The sequence below is a fragment of the Schistocerca gregaria genome, chromosome 1 (genome assembly GCF_023897955.1).
Source record: "Schistocerca gregaria isolate iqSchGreg1 chromosome 1, iqSchGreg1.2, whole genome shotgun sequence".
Taxonomy (NCBI): domain Eukaryota; kingdom Metazoa; phylum Arthropoda; class Insecta; order Orthoptera; family Acrididae; genus Schistocerca; species Schistocerca gregaria.
Window position 1 is genome coordinate 701,980,477 of NC_064920.1, and position 16,399 is coordinate 701,996,875.

General features: G+C 36.1%; 1 protein-coding gene across 10 annotated transcripts in view; it reads left to right on the top strand.

The window, feature by feature from the left end:
- Positions 1–16,399, top strand: part of LOC126365509 (protein unc-13 homolog 4B) — a 450,988-nt gene that overhangs the window by 396,774 nt on the left and 37,815 nt on the right. For all 10 annotated transcript variants that reach the window (XM_050008155.1, XM_050008152.1, XM_050008151.1 and 7 more), the window contains 6 exons: positions 7,408–7,569; positions 7,654–7,720; positions 9,054–9,165; positions 9,361–9,405; positions 9,481–9,640; positions 16,195–16,374. In XM_050008155.1, the coding sequence (XP_049864112.1) occupies positions 7,408–7,569; positions 7,654–7,720; positions 9,054–9,165; positions 9,361–9,405; positions 9,481–9,640; positions 16,195–16,374 (726 nt within the window). The remainder of the gene's footprint in view (positions 1–7,407; positions 7,570–7,653; positions 7,721–9,053; positions 9,166–9,360; positions 9,406–9,480; positions 9,641–16,194; positions 16,375–16,399) is intronic.

The window sequence follows — 16,399 nt, forward strand, 5'->3', positions numbered from 1 at the left end:
CACTGAAGAGTATGGCACTGCTGGGAGTAAGAGGATGCCATTTCACCACAATTTTAACTGTATATTACAGGTACACTATTCTACATATCCGCAGAGTTTGATTTCATTCAGGCCATTATCTCAAGATGTTACAATATTCACAGATGTTAATGTGTTAGTGTTTGTGAAAAGGTCACACTGTCAGTTTCATTGGGACTGAAAATCTGACATTTGGATGCAGTACTCCTTCATCTGAGTGACCCAAGCACATACCACTTCTCTGGATGTACAATGCCACAGCACCAAGGGAAAGACCCTGTTGAAATTGTAAATTGTCTAAGTATTTTCTTTTGTATGTTTTAATAGAGACTTGTTTCATGGGAAATGAAATCACTTGCCATTTGTGAATTTGAGGGTTGTTTTATTATCAATGGGATTACTGCTGTATAGTAGTCTGCTGTTCAGTCCATTGAATTTAAATGCCAATCATTGAAACTGACTGGGCATTGTATGATTAGGAATCATTAAACACAGTCACCATTGTTTCAACAGAACAGTCATGGAGAACTGCATTATTCAGATATTTGTGTTCATAATGAATGTATGTTCCTAACAGCATAAAACAGTGAAAGATTAGGGTATGCTTTATCAGTGATTTCAGTGAGACAGAGATCAAGCTCATGTTGGGAAATAATATTGGCAGTGTCCTTTTCAGAGAACTGTTATGGCATTTGTCTTACAGAAATTAAGAAAACTACAAGAAACATTAATCTGGATGACTGAATGATAATTTGAACCACCATCCTCCTGACTGCTACGCAAGTGCATTAACCACTGAACCATCTTGCTGTCAGATTGACCAATACGTCCAGTTACGTATCAGATCAATACTCATATTTCCAGAAATATGATTATTCTCAGCTTCCAGTGGTGGTGATGGCAACAGAAATTCCACATTTGATGTCATCCTGAAAACAGTAGGGCCAACTTGTCTTTCCAAGGCAGCAAAGTCTCGACCATTTTATAGGTGTTTATTCTGTCATAGTCTTGTGGCAAACATCTGCACACAATGCAGGCTTTATCTTATGTACAGTTATTATTGTGAATAGTACAATACTTTCACTACAGGAATCATTATACAGTATTCTAAAAAGGGCAGAGAAACAACAGCCTCTTATCCCAAATGAGTACTTTCACTTGCTGTCTAACATAGCACTTAGGTTCTAATGAGAATATTGCAGGGGAAGGGAATATACAGGGATCCAAAAACACTGGCTGGTAAGAAGCTTTAAAACAATAGAAGTTGGAATCTCTTAAAATAGAGATGATGAGATTGACTAGTCTTCTTTCAATCATGCACTGCTAAATTTCACAAGTGCGATAACTGCTTTCCTTTATAATCGTAAGATACTGAGAAACAGTCTGTGCTAGAGGTGCAGATTTTTATATACATCCTGTATTGTCTGTGGCTGTCAAGTTCTTGAAGCGTGGCTATAATCTTGTAGCTGCTAACATGTCCTTTTGAGTAATCAGTGCCGGATATAATCACCAGTTTCTGGGTCCTTTTCATTTTTAGCATAAGCTTTTTTTGTAAACACCAACACCTTTTCACATAGGTGGTACCAGTGCATCTGTTCAAAAAGTTACGTAAGGACATGCAGGGCTCATAACAGCTAGTGATGGATTATACTAACACAATATGGTATCTTTCTGCAACTAAATCTTTTTTATTGTGATGAAAAGGTAAGGAATAAAATTCCTACCTAATCTCTCATTATATTCCATAACATAAAGATTTTTAAAACTCTGTATGTGGTAGTCCATCATATTATCCATTTGCTCCACAACTGCTGCTCTAGTGCATTACAGTTCACAGAAATTCCAGTCATAAAAGACAAACATCTCTCATTAGTCTCAATTTCTGTAAGTAGATTCTCCTACACTACGATGAAACTGTACACTATATGGCATCTAGATACGTAATGGTTAAGCCAGCAAGTGGGTATGTCGGACATAAGTTTGATGGAAGGATGTTATTTAAGGCTTTCATAACCTGTCTATAATGAGGTAATCAGAATCAGAGCACAAGTACTATCAATTTAGGAAAACCATAGTGAACCTAATCACAATGTGTGTGTACTAGAATTTAAATGCTGCTCCTGCCAATTAAGACATCAGTGTCAGTACATTTAGTTGCCATCTGTGGAGAAAGTCACTGGTAAGAAGCAGAATAATTTGACATGCAGTAATCAGTACACTTAGTCAGTGACAAAATGTTAGTGTTCGGTGAGTACTAATATTTGTTGCTCCAAAAATCCGTTTCAGCTGGATTGTGACTTGGACATTCATAACAAAAAACCAGACACATACAAGTAGGACTCATGCTCTAAGGGTTCTGTACAAACTTAATTATGTATATTGATGATGATACTATTATTATTATTATTATTATTATTATTATTATTATTGTTATTACTTCTGTCTGGCTCAGTGGCCTGGTGGAAGATTTTTTTTTTTCTTTTTTCTCTGGAGGCCACTTCAGTCATTTGCATGTTCCTAAACTACCCCTTTCATTTAGTGATGGAAAGGGACCACGTTTAATGCACAATCTAAACGACATGTTGTAGTTGATTCCACACATGGTTGAGAGGTGAATACTAGGTTAAAATGAAGGCTGAAAAATTCTTGGTCCAACCAAGATTTGATCCCATGACTTCTTGATTTCCATGCATGCACTCTATCACTAAATCACCAGGTCCAACGTTTATGCAGATGGTTCATGTATAGGTTTTGAAAAGTTAGCTTATGATGGATGGATCAACAACAACAAAAAAATGATCCCATAAGAATTCTGTTTTTACTGGCCAAGGTGCGGGACCCCAAACAAAACAAAAAAATTCTTCTATAGGCTTCTCCAACAATAATCATTTACTAATAGTAATTATAACTGGTACTTCTAATCAATACAATTTAAGTTAGTACATTCCTAATTCACAACCATTTGATTAAAAGCCACTGATGAAGTTATGTTGGAATGTGCATAGAAGTGCCAAAGAAATTTTTGTAGGCATGCTTATTGAAATACAGAGATATGTAAATAGGTAGAATAGAGTGCTGCAGTTGGCAGCACCTATATAAGACAAGAAGTGTCTGGCACCATTGTTAGATCCATTACTGCTGCTAAAATGGCAGATTATCAAAATATAACCGAGTCTGAACGTGCTATTATAGTCGACGCTTGAGCGATGGGACACAGCATCTCCGAGGTAGTGATGAAGTGGAGATTTTCCTATACGACCATTTCACGAGTGTACTATGAATATGAGTAATCTGGTAAAATATCAAATCTCCAATCACTGCAGCTGGAAAAAGATCCTGTAAGAACCAGACCAACAACGACTGAAGAGAATCGCCCAACATGACAGAAGTGAAACCTTTCCACATATTGCTGTAGATTTCAATGCTGGGCCATCAATAAGGCCGGCCGCGGTGGTCTCGTGGTTCTAGGTGCACAGTCCGGAACTGTGCGACTGCTACGGTCGCAGGTTCGAATCATGCCTCGGGCATGGATGTGTGTGATGTCCTTAGGTTAGTTAGGTTCAAGTAGTTCTAAGTTCTAGGGGACTGATGACCACAGCAGTTGAGTCCCATAGTGCTCAGAGCCATTTGAACCATCAATAAGTGTCAGCGTGCAAATTTTGTCCATTGTACATTCTGACAGATGTTGGCAAATCCAGGAGCACAATGTGACACCCCACACGTTGGGAATTGCTACAGAGTGGCTCCAGGAACATTTTTCAGAGTTTAAACACTTGTGCTGTCCACCAAACTCACCAGACATGAACATTATTAAGCATATCTGGGATGCCTTGCTATGTGCTGTTCAGAAGTGAACTCCACCACCTCGTACTGTTATGGGTTTATGGACAGCCATGCAGGATTCATGATGTCAGTTCCCTCCAGCACTACTTCAGGCATTAGTCGAATCCATGCCATGTCATGTTGTGGCACTTCTGTGTGCTTGCAGGGTCCCTACATGGTATTAGAGCAGTTCGACCAGTTGCTTTGGCTCTTCAGTATATCATTACTGTATTCATGTTTTATCAATATGGCATGTTTAGCATTAACCATAAACAACAAATGTATTTGCTCAGAACTCCTGCATCCTCTGTGTGCTTTACAATTTTTCTTTTTCTTTTTTGTCATCAGTCTTCTGACTGATTTGATGCAGCCCACCATGAATTCCTCTCCTGTGCCAACCTCTTTATCTCCAAGTAGCACTTGCAACCTACATCCTCAGTTATTTGCTGGATGTATTCCAGTCTCTGCCTTCCTCTACAGTTTTTGCCCTCTACAGCTTCCTCTAGTTCAATGGAAGTCATTCCCTGATGTCTTAACAGATGCTCTATCATCCTGTCCCTTCTCCTTCTCAGTGTTTTCCACATATTCCTTTCCTCTCCAATTGTGCGCAGAACCAACTCATTCCTTACCTGATCGATCCACCTAATTTTCAACATTCATCTCTTCAGTGATCATTGGTCCCATTCTTGAAGGATCTTCTTCCATCTGCAGCTATGTTGGTGATTTAATGTTTTCCCAGATTCCTGATATTCATGGTACACTCTTGAAATGGTTGTATGGGAAAATCTCCACTTCATCACTACCTCGGAGATGCTGTCGCACATCGTTTGTGCACCAACTATAATACCATCTTCAAACTCACTTAAATCTTGATAACTTGCCATTGTAGCAGCAGTAACCAATCGAACAACTGTGGCAGACGCTCATTGTCTTATGTAGGGGTTGCCAACCGCAGAACCGTATTCTGCCTGTTTACATGTCTCTGTATTTGACTGCACATGCCTGTACCAATTTCTTTGGTGCTTCAGTGTATTTCTTCAATAAAATTTCTTCTGCTAACCAAGATTCTTCTTCAAGACTGTTTTTGATGGGTGTGTGGCAGAATCATTGATTTAGTTTTGTTAGTTTTTCCTCTTGGAAAAGGAGTTTTGGAATGAAGCTGAATGTCTTTTGTGTATATTGCCTCAGTTCTTTTGCAACTGCCTTTGACTGCTTAACTAGGTTAAGAAACATTGAGACTTGTAGTTATTCCATGGTCATAAACATCAAAAGTGGAAGTATGTGACAAATCAGACCTTCCTTTAGATTCAGTTAGCAAATGTCAGTTACACAAATGGGCGGCTGACAGTCTTCAGGTCCAAAAAATCTGTGTTCAGTTATCCACTACCATATGCCCTTTTTGGTTGGTGGAGATAAGAGGGAATGCTCTGTGAGCTAGTCAGCCAACATCATCAATAACTCTGTGCCTCCAGAAGATCATATTGTCCTTTATTATGGAATTTCTTGAAATAAGCAGAGCTCTCAAATCAAGAGGAATGTAGCATGTCTTGTGTGAGATGGCAGAGTCAGCAAAGTATTACCATTGTCTTTAGAATATGATAATGCTGCTAAGATTGTGTGGCTTCCATGAATGTCCAGAATCATGTGCCAACATTTAATGTTTGACAAAGTGCAGAACAACTTGTACAAGTAATTTGCTGTTCAACCAGACTAAGACTATGGCTCCACCCACAAAGACAGGTGAGACACTGTGTAGCACATGGTCTTTCAAAGTGCACCTTAGGAAACACAAGCAACATGGACACAGCAACAATTATCAACAGATGTGGCTTATCCAACTGCTCTACAGCCCATACTAACCAATACTTTTCGTGGCTTCTGCACAATGGTTGCTGCTGTATCATCCAGAATGTATCTGTCTTGTGGGTCAAACTTGTATTTTCTTTAAGGAAAATCCAATCTTCAAACAACACTTTCACATTTGCCTCTGTAAAGCTAGTGGCTTTTGATATACTTGTCTGTTCTTTTGTAAGTTGTGAACATGTCTTTTGTTTTATGAATGCCTTGAGCTATTCTAGCCCTACTATATTCCCCCTTTCTCAGTTCTTTGATACAGATTTTCCATCTCCCTTAGAAAATTTACATGCCATAATTTATGTGGTTTTGGTAGTTAAGCCATAATAAATATTTTATCCAGAAGTAATACAGCCAGGAACTGTTTTTCTTCCACTTTTGTGAAAATTTTTAAGCATTTATTTTACAGTCTAAAGCTGATATTGTCAGTCCCAAAACAGTCATTTCTATGGGCCAAACTAGGAATACAGGTTGGGGAATGCCATGCTCTATTTTATTCACTGTTACTGCCACTATTCTTGTCTTATGCTTAGATGGTACCCATGAAACAAACAAAATTTATGTTGTAAAGTGTGGTAGTGTAGGACACTTGATACATTTGTAAATTCATGTTACCATTGAATTACTTCCAATCTTACCTGCAAAGGCCATCACATATCACCTAAATAGAATTGAGCACGGCATTCCCCAACCTATATTCCTGGGTTAGTTCTGATCAGACTTGTTGAATTTTTTCCAGTTTTGGCTCTTCAGGCAGTGTCCATTGATACAATTGGGCCTTAGTTTCAATGTCATACCCATATATCCATGTTTTGTTACCTGTTACAACCTTCTTCAGAAGTTCTGGATCATTGTTGATTTCATTCAGCAATTCCTGAGCGACATACACATGGTGTTGTGTCTGATCAAAATTGAACACTTTTGGAACTAACTTTTCTACTACACACTTCATGCAAAAAAAAAAGGGGGAGGGAGAGAGAGAGAGAGAGAGAAATTGTTTGGCATGAGCCAAAGGATATGCTGACATCAGAAATATATATACAATGGTGATTTTCCAGTGCCATTTTCTTTACTTCTTCCACACTGTTGTCAGTAATTGATACGCTAGGGTCTTCAGGGTAGTCGTCATCTTCAATATCTTTTCAGCCCTCTCTGACCTGTTTATACCGCTCATAAACTCTCCTCTTACTCATGGTAGATTCACCGCAAGGTACGGTCAACATTTTGAATGTGGTGCTGCACTTTATTCTATTTTTCAAGCAAAAGTTAATGCAAATTTTTTTGATATATCTTTTACAAATGTAAAAATTCGCATCACTTTTTGATCACACCTCTTAAGTAGGGCCTCTAGAGCTTGTGTTCTCTGAATGTTAATTATCAGTGACAACTGATTGTATTACACTTCATTACTGTTGTTGCTTGTGTCAGTTAGTGTTCTTCATTGCACTGGCTCACACATTAAACCACTTAGACAACATGAGAAATTAGACCTTAAATACATTAGAGGATGTACCCACATGTTATGAAACTGGTTGTACCAGTCTTTAACCGATTACAATATAACAGCTAATATGGCAAATTGGACTCTTAATTAATTTTACTAGCATTTCAACATTTCAATATATTTTAATTTGTTGAGTGTTTTCTTCAATATGTATACTACCACAGTACTCATGTTTGTCTAACCAAAGATCTTTACTTTTTGTTAACTAGATAGAAGAACTTTACTCAGAAATCCTATATGAACTGCTCCATACTGTGGGTTCTGATGTCACAAGTGATGAAAGAGATGCTCTGCTAAGTTATTTGCAAGAAGCTTTCAAATTAGATAATGAGAGACACTCCAATCTTTTAGAGAGAGCACAGTCAAAAGAGGTGAGTAAATGCATAAAGATGTATAAACTATAAAATCTGATAGTCTAAAAAGATCTGTTCTTTATCATATTTTTATACTTTCAGGCTCCAAACATTTTACTAAATGTTGAAGTAATTGAAGCTAAGGATTTAGCACCAAAGGATGCAAATGGTAAGTACTGCTGAAACAAACATTTCTCTCTCTAAATCAGGAAAATGTGTCCTATAATAAACATCAGAATGTATCATCATCGAATCAGGAATATGGCTGAGTAATCATTTATCTTGTCTCAATGTCTTCCTCACAATTTTCTATTACTGGGTTACTGTTTCAGGAATGAATATGCTGGAAGTGATAGTGAGATACCATTGTGTTCAATCATCTCTTCAATGAGAATGATGAATGTAGATTTGATCTAATATCCTGTCATGAGGCATATTGCCTAGTGCGACGGCAGTAATTGAATTGAAATATCTCTTTCTTAGACTATTGTTGAAAATTTTAATTTTCTTGTTTTTGATGTCTGTATAACTCTCATTTATAGAGTAATAGTAATTTTTGCTCGTTTGATATAAGAATAACATACACCATGGAAATTCTGAACTGATTTATACAAATCAACTACATGCAGGCCTTCATAGGCACTAAATTATTCAGGTTTTTCAACCATTGAGTTGTCATTTGTCATCTCCTTTTTCTTCTCCTGTACTTCATGCTGAAATGTGTTTGAGAAGATATTGAATCCATAAATATTTCAACGAGTTTAATGAGGAAACAAAAATGCTAAATGAATGGAGATGCCACAATTACATCACACAAATAAAAATAAAAGCATGTTAATTTACATGCATTGGTTAGAATCAAATTAGTATGGAGTATACTGTAAGACCAATTAAGAGCAGTAGTGCATTCAAATTGTGATGTATTCTTACCTGTTCCAAAATATTTTACTGAACATTCATGCTTCAGATTACTTAACTACACAAACTACTCCTTATCACAAAATAAGATTATTAAATAGTGCCACAATTGTAATAAACCCTTAGCAACATTTGAAAATTTATGACAGTATGGGACCCAGAAACAAAATTCCTGCTTCTTACCACAACCATTAGTCAACCAGGTCTTGCTAATAGGCAATCAGGTCTTGCTAAAACTTTTATGGTCACTGATGTGTTCTGTTGTTTCTACAGGTTCATTAAAACTGCATATTAATAGTACCACAATGGTTTACACTGATATTGTTTCACATTATGGAATTTTTATTGATTTCATCCCCTTCAACCTAGTCATTTCATTGCAATGCATTTAATTAATTCTGTAATAGTAATAGTCTTATTAACACTTTCACAAATATAAAAGTAACGCAGGTTGTTAATTAAGATTTTATAATGTATCACTGACCTCCAGTAACCTAAAGTATTCAGTTGAAGAGTTAATAAAACCTAGAAGTTGAAGACAAAACAAGAAGACTCAGTTAACGAAACTTTTTTTTTTGTTGTAGGTCTCTGTGACCCATTTTGCACATTGTACTTAAATTCAGCCAACACTGCCCGCTACAATACTTCAGTGAAGTCTGAAACACTGTCACCTGTTTGGGAAGAGCATTTTTCTCTGTAAGTAGATATAGCACTCTTAGAATAAAAAGAAATTATGGCATTAGAACAAAATGTCCAACCCATAGTAAAACTTAATGTAAACTTGTAATCTGTAATGTCTTCTTTTTTTTATTTTCTTGAAACTGTTACAGTATATAACTGATGTCTTTTTGGCAGAAATGGGACCTTGATGTTTCTTGTTTTATTTTTCAGGCCAGTAGAAAATCCATCTGAAGATATTTTATTTGTAGAAGTATGGTAAGTCTATTACTTATCAATGTTACAGCCACATAATTACGTAGCAAGAAAATAATTTATGTCCTTTGTTTATAGGGATTTTGATCCTGCAGAGACAGTTAGAGAGAAAATGATGAAGATTGGAGAAGTGAAAGGTGTGAAAGGACTACGTAAATTAATGAAGGAGATAGCAGTGACAGCATCAACCGGGAAACATGATAATGAACTAGTTGGTAGTGTCCAGATTCCATTAAGGGTGAGTATCAAATTGAGATTAAATAAAGTTCTGTGCTGTGAAATTGTTCAGCAGTTCATATAAATCAAACAGTTTTCTGCCTGAGTCATTTATTAATTTATCCATTATGCATTTTGATGAATCTCTCAATCATCTTCAGGTATAGTATTGCTTAGTTACATAGCTGGTGCTAGTGATGAGCACAGATGCCTTTCTACAGAGGCAGACAAAGTGCAAGGCAAGTTATGTTGCATATTTTGCTGCTGGTAAAATTGTGTTTTTAGGAAGGGCCCTATCAAAGTAAATAAAAAAGACATGAATTTGTGAGAGTAAAGTTTACTCACAAATTCATGTTTTTTTATTTACTTTAACACTGCCACTTCTAAAAACATAGTTTTATCATCCACTAAAGGCAAAACATAATATGCTTTGCACTTGGTCTTCTGCTTTGGAAAGGCATTTGTGCTCTTCACCAAAACCAGCCATGGAACTAAAAAATTCTACTCTTAAAGGTGACAGTGTGAAATGTATAGTGGCAAAATAAATTACTGACACAGAAAGCAGTTTTATTTATATTTATCAGCTGTCACAACCTTCTTGATGCAGTCTTTTATGGATTAAATATTCATTAACAGTTTATACCTTGAAATATACGGAGACAAATGAAGAAACTTGAGGTTACTGCGCGTCAGATTTTTGCCTTTAAATTATATACTGAAGCAGCTTGGCCACAGAATCATTCCATTCAGCAAGAGTTCCCTTTCCTTTTCTGGATTTGGTTGGAAATGTAAGCTGTTACCAATTTTTTCATTTTCTGTGAATAGATAAAAAAGATAAATGCTCCCATGTAATAACATATCACTCTGCTGCTACAGCTACAGCTACAGCAACCCCCCCCCCCCCCCCTCCACTCCTCTCTACTACTACTACTACTACTACTACTACTACTACTAACACTAAACAATTTTATAATATGAATAGATATCACAGTGGTTTAAAGGACAGAAGTAAATATGCTCTATCATGTAAAATTGGAGTGCAACTACATTGCGTGTCAGAAGCCATAATATGAAGTGGGACTGAATGTGCCACATTTGTCTACACTGCTGAATACAATCCTAGCATCTAAGTATGCATTTCATGTGATTTGCTTGGTCATCTGGATATTGGTAACTTCTAATTACCTTGCACAAGATGATGATAATTAGGGGATAAATATTATCCAGAGAAATCAGATAACTTTTCTATTTAATATCTGTTTATTTGTCATCCTGGCTGCACGTAATTAAATAGCTCAAAACAAGTGTTTGTGCTGCCGTCATGACTTGCATATACATATTTTGTGGTCTGAGAAGTTGTTTGTCAGTACTGAGTCCAGTGCAGGAGATTTCTATGTTCAGTCACCTGCATAATAGTGTTAAAAGTAAACTTACATTGTCTGTGCTGTCTTCATTGTGAAAGGTAGAATACAGCTTTTGGACAAAGTATCATTTCAAGCTTAGGTTGCGTAAATATTGTCAATTGACAAAATGTTCAAATGTGTGTCAAAGCTTATGGGACTTAACTGGTAAGGTCATCAGTCACTTGACAGTAAAGTGGTTGTCAGTGAGGTTAATTACTTCCTAACTGGTATATACTATGGTGTCATCATTTGAAGAGGCAAGTGAGTGTGCTCTTGATGCATACAGTATGCCACCATCCCCACACAATCAGTTTGTTCTCTAGGTATTCATTAAAAATAACAATAAATAAGCCTCAGCACTATGGCATATGAAATATGTGAGCAAGGGAACACCTAGTGCAATCTGGGTCAATGTTGTTGGATTGTTTCTGTATATAAAAGGCAATGTCCTGACTCATTCATTCATTCACTCACTCACTCACACTCTGACTCATCACCATCCAGCCAAAACAACCAAGGACAGAAAATTGAAATCTTGATATTACACTGCAGGTATCGTTTCAGGAGGGGTTGCTCGAAATTTTACTCCCAAGGGGGTGACATAAGGGATTTTTCGAAAATACATTGCTATTAAGATAATTTTGAAGTTAGAGTTGTAACAATAGGTATTTAGTTTCTCAGGCACAATAAAAATCTGTGTGTTCCAGAATTTTTGGAAATTCAACCACTAGGGGCCTAAAGTAGTGGGTGAAACATTTTTAGAAAATAATCATTTTGAAAGCTACAGCTATGAAAATTGGTAGTTGACTTCTTCATTAAAAATTTAGAAGGATATGTTTCACTGTTTTTGGAAATTGAGTCCATAAGTGGTTAAAATAGGGGATAAATATTTTTAAGAAAATATTTTGTTATAATATAAAATTTTAAACCTATATCTATGATAATTGATATTTCAATTCTCATTTATATTAAAGAAATTTGTTGGGAATAAAAATTTCTATGGAATTATCACCACAAAAAAGCAAAAGGCATGATTAACAAAATCCCTGAACTCCTGCTACCAGAACTGCTTTTTGGTCTGAAGTACATTCAGAAAAGACCTTGCTTCTATGGTCTTAATCAACCTGAAAATTTTAGGTGTTGCAATTTATGAACAAAATAAAAAAATTGATGACAGGAAAACAAAAAATAATCTGGGCAGACCATACTGTCTGCATTAATAAAGCGTCGGATACTAATCAACACAGTTTCTCTAGCAGCAAGTGGAGGCAACCAGGTATCAATACGTCACTGGTGTGCAATCTCGTGGGTGCATTATTATGGACCAGTTATATTTCTCGTCAGTATTGTGAATGGATGCTGGATGCTTCTCACCACGCTCAAGGGTAATGCTGGACAGGGTTCTCCAGTATATTTTCCAACTCTACAGCTAAAATTTCAGTGAGTCCTGATTTAAACACAATAATTCATGGATACACAGTGGGCTTCTCATGAATACCTTTCTCCAGGTGGCAGGAATAAACTGCTGGAGCAGTCTGTGGTACCTGCGGACATGTACCCAACTAAGTGTGCTTGCAAACAATTGACACTTGCAGTGCGTCATTGTAGGAACCCCCTTCACGGGCAGTTACTGTTAAAGATTGGGCAGACTGGACCAGCAACATCTTGACTACTTTGTGGAAAACTTACCAAGGAGAAGCCAATCATGTTCAAGGCACAGAGTTGAAAATACTGTATTGAATGTTGTTCAACAGCAGTATTTGATTTCACATAAGTGCAATGTCAGACAACCTACCTATAGTTTGGTTATTGCTATACTTTTTCAGTTCACAATAAAGTTATTTTTTCTGTTACTATATGTTATCCATCTTGAGCTGACTGCAACCTAATTAAAAAGAATTACACCAGATGAATTTCACTTTTATTTACAAAGCAACTTTGTGGTTGTTGGTGTTGCTTTACACAATCTGCTCCTTCCCTTCTTGCTAGCAGTGGTTGGTGTTGGCAGGCTTCATTTCACATCTCCACTTGGCAGTTTTTGATATTCTGCAGTATTTTCTGCATTGCACTATTTAAAATTGATTTTCTTAACTGTTATTCATTCTGCACTCTGAGCCTGTCCACACCAACAACTGCTAGAAAGAACAGAATGAGGAGATTATGTAAAGAAACACAAATAACCATGGAAGATGCTTTGTAAATAAAAGTGAATCACATCTGGTGTAATTCTTTTCAATTAGATTGAAGTCAGCTTAAGATGGGTAACCTGTAGTAACAGATGTTAAAAGCTGCTGTGGAATATGGTTACGCAAACAAATGTATTAAGTTATATTTAATTTTATTTTTGTAAGCCTAATCTTTTATTCCCTGATCCCATGGAATTTTCTTAGATTATGTACGGTTATAGTTTGCAAGAGGTGTAAAACAGTTTTCTTGAGCAGTATATATGATAATTGAGTTAAGTCTACATTGTAACAATCTTCAGCTCTATGATCATCACCAAGTGTCCTCTTGTATTGGACCACTTTATGGTGTGGCAACAGAAGTTTTGTTTTGTTTGGTATATCCTATATCCTATATCCTATGTCCTCTGTTCCTGAAGTGGATATTCTGGAAGGTCTGTAAATTATCCCTCTCACTGCTTTTACTTCTTTATTGGACTGTTTTCCATTTAAAATCTGTACAGATACAGTTATAGATGGAAGGAAGTGGGTTTCAAATCTTATGAACAGTGCAAGTGTATTAATACTGCAACCCCTCAAGTCTCATGTTTGCCATTGGAACTTTCTCTCTCTCTCTCTCTCTCTCTCTCTCTCTCTCTCTCTCTCTCTCTCTCTCTCTCTCTCCCCCTCTCTGTCTTTCCCACATTCTGATTTTATAGCTGACTATTTTTATTTTATTTTATTTTTTAAAAATTATTATTATTTTTTATTTATTTATTTTTACTTTTTTTCTCAGCTCCCCTCCATTTTGATCACACACATGGATAAAAGAAATAATTTAGTAGGTGCAATCTGTAAGGTCACTTGCTTAAGAACTGTGAGAAAAATGTTTCACCAAACATGTATAAAGGATAAACAAACAGCATAAATGAGTTATCAATCATCATAAATGATTAGTCCTAAAAATATGAAACTTTTAAGAAAAATTCCTCATAATGTAGACCCCACTAATAAAGATTTTCCATTTTCAAAATCAATTCCCTTAGGGAGTAAATGAGTATTCAGATTTTGTTTGAGCGCCATGCAGCTTATTCACTTGGAGAGTCTGTGCAACAAATGGGCTGTGCAGATTGCATCATGATCCCTACACAATTTTTCAATATTTCCAGAGGATATCACTGTGAGGAATTGAAATACACTACTGGTACTTGAAAGCCAAATGTAGTTACAAGTGCACTTGCAGTGCCAGCAGCTGTTGCATTACATGCCAACGGTAACAACATGTGTGGTGAATAATGAGAACCAAATATGACAAGTATAAGTTGGGTACTGGTAATCTGTTAAAATGCTAATTCAGATTTTGATATTATTTGCAAATAAAGTTAGTAAAATCAAAAGTAATACATCAAAGTTGGTTACTGCAAGGATTATTGTGTATCACAGGCTATTTTACACATCAATATTACAGCAATCATATTTTAATGTCAAGATTCATTGGCTTTGACAAATCACAAGCAAGTTTGTCACAGTCCAACCTAACCTAGACTTTGGGCTATGCTGCAGGTCAGTCTGTCAACATATGTAGTTTTTTTTCCAGTCACCAAATAAATATAAAGTTTAGCAACCAATCTCAATGGATTGGTAAAAATTATTCTGGTGCTCTCCATATTGAAAACAAATGTAGTCAATTTGTATCTTCCACCAAAAGAAATCATTGGATTCTGTGATTCTCATTGTCTACTGTACAGTAACACCTGATTGCTTATGACCAGTGTCAGTGAACTGCCAACATCAGCATGCAATGCAAGGGGATTCTACTGGGACACTTAGCCCAAATGTAGACAGACCTCATAGCTTTATAATAATTTTGAATCTCCCTCACAGATTTGATAACAAATTTGAAAATATTATGTGCAAAAAAAAAAGAGAGAAAAAAGAAAAATCCACTCACTATGCCACACTTTAGAATGTTTAAACACTAATGTGCAAAGCATTTAAAGCAACTACAGTGTTACTGACAGGAAAAGTTTTGCATAACTTCACTAATGGTGTTAACAGAAACACAACTGATGAAATAAACATACAACTCAAGAGATGATCTGTATTTCCAAGAATATGAGAGTTGAAAAGTCATCTAATGGATTTTCTCTCCTTGTGCTCAAACTGGGGAAAGGTGTCCTCCCAGAAATAGGCAGTGTGGTAGTTATCCTGAATGATTTGTACACTGTAGTAACTAAAATTCTGAAGTTGATGGGAATGTTTTACTGAGATGCTACTCACTTTAAGGATAAGTCTGTGGGTAGTGGTATGATACAGCAATTATTACTCTTAATTAAAAAAGGGGTGACAGTAATTGGTGAAATGTTGCAAGTTAAACTGCTACCTTGCAACAAAGTCCATGTCCTACTTTTTGATTTCAAGAAATCTTAGTTCCTGCTCAAAATGAGCTTCATGATGATGGTAAATAAGTCACAGGGAGAAACACTCAAGTTCAGGAGTTGGCTTAAGTCAAGACTGTTACTCCAGCTGTCAGTTTATATGGTGTGTTCACATTATGGATCCTGCTTGTTTTGAGGCCATGCTCTAAAATTTAGAATAATGCTTAAAAATTTAATGTACAAAGTGATACAGGGCAAAGACAGACTGCACAAACACAAACTCCTTTTCCCACCACATGGTCTTGATATATCAGACAATGTAACTCCAGCCACCAGTTTCCATAAAGCTATTTTGAAAACTTAGTCCATCATAACTGAGTAATGGAATCAAGCTATAGCTGTAGGTGAAGAATGTGTAATAATCTCACTGGAGCGAAAGTAATCACAGCTACTATTTTGTTTTCAGGAATAAAGCATGGATATTTAGCAAAGCATTTTGAGTAAAATCTAATGTTAACAGTTATTTTAAATTGCTAATATTGTTGTTTTAAAAAACTTCATAAAAGTATTTAAATTAAGGTACACAAATCATAAATACTTTGTGTGTCTAAGATTAAATTTTTGTTCTTACAGAATATTCCCTCCTCTGGACAAATGTACTGGTGCAGCTTGGAAAGGAAAAATAAAGGGAAAAAGCAGGGTGACATAAAAATTAAGTTAAGTTTTGGGGCTGAAAAGAATCCAATGGTAGCACTTCAGGAACACAGACATTTATTAAGATTGTTACTGCTACACGATTTAGAAGAAGCAAAGGTTGGTTTCATATTAAAGAATGATA